At 39.6% G+C, this 9,722-nt stretch overlaps 1 protein-coding gene across 1 annotated transcript in view; it reads right to left on the reverse strand.

Annotated features, from left to right (window-relative positions):
* Positions 1-1,669: 1,669 nt before the first annotated feature.
* The window catches only part of LOC102840222 (methylthioribulose-1-phosphate dehydratase-like), a 39,298-nt gene continuing 31,245 nt past the window's right edge, over positions 1,670-9,722 (reverse strand). The window contains exons 5-7 of the mRNA XM_006864912.1: positions 6,425-6,560; positions 2,424-2,591; positions 1,670-1,810 (exon numbers count right to left, since the gene is read on the reverse strand). Coding sequence (XP_006864974.1) covers positions 1,711-1,810; positions 2,424-2,591; positions 6,425-6,560 — 404 coding nt within the window. The 3' untranslated portion in view covers positions 1,670-1,710. The remainder of the gene's footprint in view (positions 1,811-2,423; positions 2,592-6,424; positions 6,561-9,722) is intronic.

A 9,722-nucleotide genomic window follows, 5' to 3' on the forward strand; every position in this document is an offset into this window, starting at 1 on the left:
TGTGCAGTTGGAAGCTGGTGGAGAAAAGAGATTTAATGAAAGGGTGAATAGTTGTGATGGGTTTTGGGAAATTTTACTGGGGAATTGTTGTAGGTTTAAGAAGTCCTGGTGGTACTGTAGGATAAGCACTGCTAGGTCAGCAGTTCAAACCCACCAGCCACTCTGCAGACGAAAGATGGAAGCTTTCTGCTCCCATAAATCTTTGGTTGGTTGGAAGTGTGCTGTGGAGTCGGTTCCGACTGATAGCGACCCTGCATAGGGTTTCCGAGGCTGTAAATCATTATGGGAGCAGAAAGCCTCATCTTTCTCCCGTGGAACGGCTGTTAGTTTCAAACTACTGACCTTGAGGTTAGCAGCCTGACTCGTAACCACTACGCTTTTACAGGCTTTCAAATCCTAAAGAGGGTCACTATGAGTCAGAATAGACTCAAAAGTAGTGGGCTTTGGGGTAGCAGGTTTGTTTTGCAGAATTACGAGCTCACTTGAGGTCTGTGGACATAAATATCAAGTAAGATTAGTCAACATGCTTGTGTAATATTTCTCCCTAAGTGTTTGCTGTTGGGTGCAGGTACCAAGTAAATGAAAATTTGGCTAAACAAGGGTAAAGTCTTTTCCAGGTGAGCAAGACAGAGACAAGGGGGTTATGATGTTTGCAATGAAGTTGTTCGAATACTGGACCATGCAACCTATGCTTCACAAGCAACGAAGGACATAAGGGGAGTAACAGATGATGAGAAATGGCAAAATCAAGGGATTAGAAATTGGGGAGAACTGGGCTAAATGAGCTCAAAGGGTTACGGTGATAATCTGATAGGTGGGTATATGAGATTGAGATTTTGTGTGTGGTGTAATTATTAGTCATTTTTTTTTTCCAAAATAAAAATAAAAGACACAAAGCATTGACCAAACAGAAGCTTCAGGATCAAGTTGATGTTGTTTTTGGCTTCATTAAAAATGCACTTTCTGCTTACATCACTGGCTTGGTCAAGGTTTGTTTGGCTAGGAGAGTTTGAGTCAGTATTACCTGACTTGAATTTACCATCAATCCTAACATGAACGGACTGTTCTCTACTGTATTATAGGAGAGAGCTTTAAAATCGTTGACATTAACACTGAGTTCAGCCTTAATAGTTCACATAAATTTTATTTTATGTTTGTTGTTTATTAGGTGCTGTCAGTTCTGACCTATAGAAACCCTCACAGTTGTTGTTGTGTTTGAGCCCATTGTTGCTGCCACTGGGTCAATCCATCTTCTTAAAGGGCCTTCCTCTTTTACACCAACCCTCTGTTTTTATGATATCAGTATCAAAACAAAATATGTTCATTGTGTAATTAAGTGGAAATTTCCCAATTGAATTTTTTCTATTATCACTAACAGCTTTAAAAAAGCCAATTCAATGTGTGTATGTAAAACAAGGAATCAATTTAAAGTTAAGAACTCATATTTTGCTGTGAAAATTTAAAAAATAAACATAAAAACCTTGATTATAAAATTTTCATTTATTGCACTGTCATTTAAAATTGCAAGAATATAAAAAATACCATGCCATATTAGAAACTATTATTAAGTATGATCATATGTGATATTTAGTGACAAAGTAATAGCATAATGTGACCCAAGGAAAAATTCAACTCATTTTAGAAAATAGTCAAGTTTCACTTAAGTAATGTTTCACTGTATCTCTGTGCATCATTAAGCTGCAAACTGGTTTATACAATGCCTTTTTCTCCAGCTGGGAACTGTGTAGGATCCAGTCCTAACTTCTTCATCGATACAGCAATATCAAACAAATAGTCATAACATTCACACCTATAAATGCAAAAGCAAACAGAATGGAAGGTGTTTAGTGAAAGAATTCAACAATCCTAAATCATTTCATTTCTCCTTTCCACCAAGTTAACCCTGCCTGGTTCCTAGTGTATTTTTTTTTCTCATTTGTTAAGTCAAATGTTTCTCATTTCACCCCCAATATTTAAACATGGAAATGAATCACATTTATTCATGCAACCACATCATATACTGCTCAGGGAATAAGAGAGAGTTTAAACTAAACTATACATATACACTTTCGTCTTTACTATGTTCCACTTTTCAAAATAAATGCAGCAGATGACTACATTACTTGAGTTAGCTTTAACTCTCCTGATTAGCCTTAAACTTTGAGAACATGAGCTCTGTCTCCTTCCTCCTTGTAATACAGTGCATAGGGCCTTACTAAATAATAGTTAATCCTAATCAATATTTCTGAATAAATACATGCTAACAATAAATATCTAGAAATAATAATGGTAAACGCTTTAAAATTAAACCAATATGGTCAAGAACAAAATCCACACTTCATTTTAAATCATAAAGCTTATTTTATTCTCTTTTATATTTAGAGTGTGGGGATTTGTCCCAAATGTTCTTTATTTATACTTACATGGTTTTAGCCTTCTGCCATGTTTCTCCCCATACATACACTCCATGACGTCTGACTAGCACCGCACAGGAGTCTGGGTATTCGTTCATTGCACAAGCCATCCGTTCTTTGAGGTCTTTCTCCTCAGGTGTATTCTCGATAATGGGCACTACTAACATATCATCATATCTACAAGCAAAACAGATCATTTCCCCCCAACAATAAAACACATGTACTCACATTAAAACATGCACTGTTTTCAAGTAACCAGTTAGAACGGCATTCTCTTGATAGTTGAAAGCCACTCCAACTTCAGAGCAAGATGCTACATGTTACTCTATGCATCTTGCCTAAACATTTGTATCAAAAGGCGCCTTGAAAACTTGGCAGGCATTGTTCTAGTACTAATGACAGAAATCTGTATTTTGTTGTTGTTGGTAAGTACCTTGGAGTCCGTTATGACTCATAGCGACCCTATATAGAGCTTCCAAGGAGCAACTAACTGGTGGGTTAGAACCACTAACCTTGTGGTTAGCAGTCCAGTGCTTATCCTACAGTATCACACCAGAATTCTGTATACAAAAAAAACATTTTCACTGAGTCAATTCCAACTCATAGTAAACTGACAGGATAGAGTAGAAGTGTCCCATCAGGTTTCCAAGGCTGATAATCTTTACAGAAACAGAATGCCTCACCTTTCTCTCTTGGAGTGACTAGTGGGTTTGAACCACCAACCTTTCATTTGGCAGTCAATCAATTAATTACAGAGTCAGCAAGGATCCTTGGTATATCAAAATTCAACAAAGAAATTAGCAAGGTCATGCAAGTAATTCCTTGAAGCAGAGACAATTATATTTGTAACAGGAGAAAGGAAAAGATACATCTTAGAATCAGAAGCATAGAAAAGAGGTGAAAGCATAGAAAACTTTAACTGAACTATTGTTATTAGGTGCCGTGGAACTAGTTCTGACTCATCGGGACCCTATGCACAACAGAAGGAAACACTGCTCAGTCTTTCCCAACAATACAAATCTCTTGTTTTTAACCTCTTCAGGGCCCCAAAGTGCCTCAGCTAGATAAACCAATAAGGCAAGTGTGATTTGAGGCATCAAGACAGCAAGAACTTTAGGAAATAACTATTAAAGGTGTGATCATTTCTTAAAAAATAAGAATATGTTGTTTTCTTGTTGTATATATAATAAAGATTCAAGCAAAGAACTTAGTTACTCATAAAATCAGCTATTGTTGTGAAGTGCAGTTGAGTTGGTTTTAACTCAGTGACCCCATATCAGGTTTCTGAGGAGCAGCTGGTGAGTTTGAACTGCCGACATGTGGTTCAAACCAACCTTGCGGTGAAGTGCTTATCCTATAGGTCATACATTATATGTAATATATAGCCAATCGAAAGTCAGAAATGTTTTCCTTTGTACGTAAATCTTCTTCACTAAGGAAGAACTGCTGGCCTCATCTTTCCTAATGTTGACAAGAACCACAAACGTATTTTATCATAAGCATACATCAAATAGAAACGGTTTCAGATAAAAAATTAATTCCGGAGCAAAATTAACACGTGAAGCAAATTCAATTCACTACCTCCATTTTAAGGAGCTCAGGTACAGTAGTGGTTACGAATTGGGCTGCTAACCCCAGGGTCAGCAGTTTGAAAACTACCAGCTTTTCCACGAGAAACAGATGAGGCTTTCTGCTCCCGTAAAGATTTACAGCCTCAGAAACCCTGTACAGGGTCGCTATGAGTCAGAACCGACTCCATGGCACATTAACAACAACAACAACCCTCACTTTACATAGAGGAAACTGAGCCCAGCAAGTGAAGTGGGCAGAGTCAAAATAGTCTTCTGACTTTTAAACACGTTTATGTCTATCTACTCAATTCCAGGCACACAGTTTTCAATAGAGCAGATGAAGATACTTAGATCTATTAACCTCCTCCTGGTAAGAATCATCAGGTTTTTCCCCCACAATGGCCCTTTTGTTAATAGAAGAGAGATCAGAACTCCATCTTTCCTACTTGCATCATTGTATCTCATCCAATCTTCACTGCCTCTCTTTCAGCAGGATTCTCACTTAATGTGAATCTCAGTGTGCTAATGGGCTGTTACATATTTCTCAGCTAGGATCAGACGGTATAGAAAAGGACATCTCAATTTTTTCCCCCTAATTCTTTAACTTCTGAAGCATTCAAAATAGTATGTAAGATGTGTAACAAAGCACATATTTTCATCCATGTCCTTCGTGTTCTAAATTCCATAGGCTCTTCTCTATTGTGCTCCAGGCCTCCTCTACCCACCCTTTCCTACAGCTTCCCTGACCTGTGTTCGTTTCTTCAGCAAAGCCATGAAATGCCTATGAAATGGATAGCACACACACTGCCTTACCTTCAAGACCAGATCTGGCAAAGGCAATAGGCGGCTAAGCTTTACTTAGCATGCTCCCTTTTGACAATTTAAATATTTAACTTTTGTAAGTAGGTGTTTCACAATACTGAGGAATGCTTTAGGCCAACAATAAATATTAACTGAAATCAAATCAAATTAATTTATCAGCTCACTAGTTAAAACATGTATATTCAGTTACATGCAATAACGATACGGCAGTACTGTAAGAACTCTGAACAAAAAACTGGCACCTTATCCTCTAAATCAGGGAAGAAAGAAGTTTCCAGGACCTTTAGGGCATTAGAGGAGCCCTGCTGGTACAGTAGTGAAGCACTTAGATGTTAGGCAGGCAGTGCGGGCCCACAGAGCAGTCTGACACTGTGTCCTATAGGGTCACTGTGAGGCTGTGCGGGCCCACAGAACGGTCTGACACTGTGTCCTATAGGGTCACTGTGAGGCAGTGTGGATCCACAGAGCTGTCTGATACCATGTCCTATAGGGTCACTGTGAGGCAGGGCGGGCCCACAGAGCGGTCTGACACTGTGTCCTATAGGGTCACTATGGGTTAGTGCGGGCCCACGGAGCTGCCTGATACCGTGTCCTATAGGGTCACTGTGAGGCAGTGTGGATCCACAGAGCTGTCTGACACCATGTCCTATAGGGTCACTGAGAGGCAGTGCGGGCCCACAGAGCGGTCTGACACCGTGTCCTATAGGGTCACTGTGGGTCAGAACTAACTTGACGTCAATGGGTTTGGGTTTTTTGGTTTTAGGAAATTAATCAGGGTGAGGGCTCAGAAGTAAGTATGTTAATAAGTTCTAATGCAATGCTTCGTTTGTACCTGGGTACTAAGAACATGTTTCTTCACATCAGTAATTTCTAGCTTTATGAATAATTAGCCACACCTTTGTGGGTTGGTAGACTTATTTGAACTTATCTAAGAAGTCACATTGTTCTATACTAACTAGGCCACCTTTCAACACTGAAAAATTAAAAACAAACTCTAAAGATCTACTTAGTTATAATAATTATAGAAAGTTTATAAGCATGAAAATAATCCAGGAATATGAAATTAAGTCAAAATGTATTGTTAGGTGCCATTGAGTTGATTTTGACTCACTGCAACAACATACAACCGAGAGAATTGCCCCTTTGGTATTTTTAGACTACAATCTTTACAGGAGCAGACTGCCAGGTCCTTCTTCTGCGGCACTGCTGGTTGGGTTTGAACTGCCAATCTTCCAAATAGCAGCCAGAGTTTCCCCACTGTTAGGGCGAAACTTGTGAGGGTAGGGACATCGTCCTCTTTGGACGGGTCAATAAAGGAGCACCATCTGTCCATCTCTGTAGAAATCCCAGCCAAGCTTTTAAAGAAAAACTAACATTTGATTATTCATGTTGGGAACAGTTTACCATGTCGGCAGGGAGAATGGAAGGAAGCCTTCTTATTTGGTGTCACTGAGAATGTATCTGGAGGCATTATGTCAAGTGATGTATTCTATAACACAGACCTCACAATTTCTCATTAAGTTCACCAAAAGATCACTATCCTAATTATCAAAAGAAGGAAAAATACTTCCTAAGTAAATTTGCTAAGCAAAAATAAATAAGTAAATAAATAAATACCTGTAATACCCCCCCGAGGTACATTTCCTTATTCCTTTTATCATCTCCTGATGTGTAATTTTAAACTCCTGTCCTGGAAAAAGCAGGGTGGCCATGACAGCAGCTTTAGAGTGGGTGTGAATCACTGCGCCGGCTCCTGAACAAGGAAGAGTAAAGTCAGTGAGACTGAGTTAGAACCACCCTAAGAGATAGACATATGTGAGGGGGCTTCAAACGTTGGTGGGGAGTTCTCATTATCTTTTCACTCCATTTTTCCACGAACATTATGAAGCTCCCTTGTATGTATATGAAGTGATAAGAGTTATTTTTCGTGAACAAGTCGGTGGAGAGAAGGGTAAAGGGCAGATCAGTGTTGTTGTGTACCACTGAGTGGATCTGTATTCACAGTGACCCAATAAGACAGAGTAGAACTGCCCCAACTGCTTTCAAAGCTGTAAACCTTTGGGGAAGCAGACGTCTACATCTTTCACCCATGAAGAGACTAGAGGTTTCCAACTGCTGACCTTTCCCTTTCCATTATCAACCAAGCAATTAACCTCAGTGCTACCAGGCCTCCTTAGGGAGAGCAGTATTGTGTTGTTAAGTGCCATTGTGTTGTTAAGTCAGTTCTGACACATACCAACCCTGTATAGGGTTTCCAAAGAGCAGCCTGGAACTACAGACCTTGCAGTCTGGTGCTTATCATACAGTGCCACACCAGGACTCCAGGGAGAGTAGTAGGAGAGGGGAAATACAAACACAGAAATTGGAAAGTAATAGAAATATCAAATCTATCCAGTGTGAGGACAATGTACAATACTTTACACATGTTCAACAAATATCTTTTTAGTGAATCAATGAATGAAAGGAGTTTTTGTGTCCCTTGATGGGATTAAAGTAACTGAAATTAGCAAACCCTTTTACATGTCATCTTTTTGCATCATCACAACACAGAAGTTACTCTCTCTCATTTAAAAGTTAAGGAAACGCCCACAGACAATGACACAGTCACGGAGGGCTAGAACTCAGAGTGAAGCATCCAGCTGATATGAAGTGAAGAGAGATACACAAGAACACTCAAATTGGCAGAGAGAACCCATGTGACCTAGCCTTGATGGCTTAGTAATCAGAACCTGACTACAGGAAGATGGAAAAAAAAAAGTTTTTATAAAGGAAACGAGAGTAAATTGCTACAATTTAATGAACTTGACCTATACTCATGGATGTAGTAGCTCAAAATGCCAACAGAGAGGGAAGGAGTCTTCATATCAATTATCAATGCTATCCCCTTTGTACACAGGGTAGATAGGGACGAACAACTCTTAGACATTGGCTACCTAAAATGAGGGGGAGATAAAGGCATGAAGTGACTGGCTTACAATCTTTGCAGAGGGAGTATAGTTTAAGAGTGTGCAGGGGAAGATAGAGGCCCCACTGAATAGTTTTCATCTTGTCTAGATGGGTCTGGTGAAAAGAGATGGGGATAAGATTTTTATGATTCAATAGTGAGTAATTGTTATCATGACTAATTGCAACGGTCACAATTGTAAAGGTAGAAGCTTTGTAACAAAAACAGGGGAGTAGTTAATCTTACAGTCCAGAAACAGAGGACCCTAGGACCATCAAGGGAGAAGAGCACAAGCAGAATATGGAACCTTATCCAGAGAAGCAGTGACACCAGAGATGGAGGCAGAGATGGGGGCATGGAGAGAGGGGGCAGCTGAGGACTCTAAATTCATGGAAAGAAAGGGACTGAGAGCTGGCAGCCAGGAGGCAGACTTGCAGAATGTGCCGCTTGGTGGTTATTATGTATGCCTTCGTGTTAAAAAAAAAAAAAAAAAAGCTAAAATGAATAGAGAGAAATACTGTTAACTGATGGTACATGGAGGGGATTATAACCATTGTAATGAAACAAGGTGTATGATTTGTTGAATGTACAACTGATGATCTGCCCTGTAAACTTTCACTCAATTCACAATTTAAAAAAACAAAACAAAATGAAAAAACCAGAAGTTAAAGAAACAGAATTGCACAGATGCAAACACTTGCTCAAAGTTCCCAGACAGTGATGGAAAAACTTGGGTTGGAACCAAGGTCCGTCTGACCCTTAAGTCCATTTTCTTAATCACCAGGTTAGGCGTCAGAGAGCAGGTCAGCCATGTTGTGGTAGCACAATAGGGTGATCGGGATTTTAAGGAAGGGATGCGATAGATTTACTGTATACTGTAAAACTCAGTCATGGCTACTTCAGCAATTGCTATGTTTATTTAGCTTTAACCTGTCAAATCTGTTCCTGTTAGAATTAGCAATAACTGAAAATGTCTAGGGATAGAACATAGCATGACAACATGCTTCACATTCATTTCATTCCGTTGTTAAGGCATGATCCTAATGAGCTTACTGCAGGGTTGAACCAGTACTTCTGTTACAATTGTCTGTTTTCACACTGTCCTCTAGGTTCACACTTTTCAGGCCAGTCTATTACCAAAACTGGGAAATGAAATAAAAGACTCCTAGTTTAAAGTTAAAATTAAAATAGAAATAAAAGACTCCTAGTTTAACTGTCCTGGAGTGGTGTGGCGATGTGGGTTAATGCACTGGACTACCAAGTTGGTTTGAATCACAAGATTGGCGGTTCAAGCTCACCAGCTACTCCTTGGAAACCCAATACAGGGTCACTATGGATCAAAACCGACTTGAATGCACTTGACGACAACAACAAAAGTTTAACTATAACTTTTTCAAAATAGGAGGCTGATTCTGATGGAGGAGGAGAAAAGGTGGCAATTCTCCCACATTTGTAATTTGACTTGTTTCTGTTACAAGTTATCATAGGTATAACTTTAACCCAGGAGCTGGGATTTGATAAGCATACAATGAGACAATCTAGTCAGAATAGAGTCGCACTGACCTGGGTTGGAATTCCGGCTCCAATACTCATTAGCTGCTTAATTTAATATGTAAAAAGGAGTATTAATGGACCCTTCTCATAGGATTGATGTGAAAACTGTTACAGGTTAACACATTTAAAGTTCTTACACATGGTGGGCATTCTCAGCTAAAAAGTAATTACTATTGTCTGTTGTTGTTGTTACCGGCTCATAGTGACCTTATACACAGCAAAATGAAACACTGCCTGATCCTGGGCCAACCTCACTACTGTTGGCATACTTGAGTTCAACAATGCTGCCACTTGGCCAACCCTTCTTGTTGGGGGTCTTCCTCTTTTTCTCTGACCCTCCACCTTACCCAGCATGATATCCTTCTCCAGCAACTGCTCCCTCCTGACAATATGTCTGAAGTATGAGAGACGAAGTTT

The sequence above is a fragment of the Chrysochloris asiatica genome, unplaced genomic scaffold (genome assembly GCF_000296735.1).
Source record: "Chrysochloris asiatica unplaced genomic scaffold, ChrAsi1.0 scaffold00072, whole genome shotgun sequence".
Lineage (NCBI taxonomy): Eukaryota > Metazoa > Chordata > Mammalia > Afrosoricida > Chrysochloridae > Chrysochloris > Chrysochloris asiatica.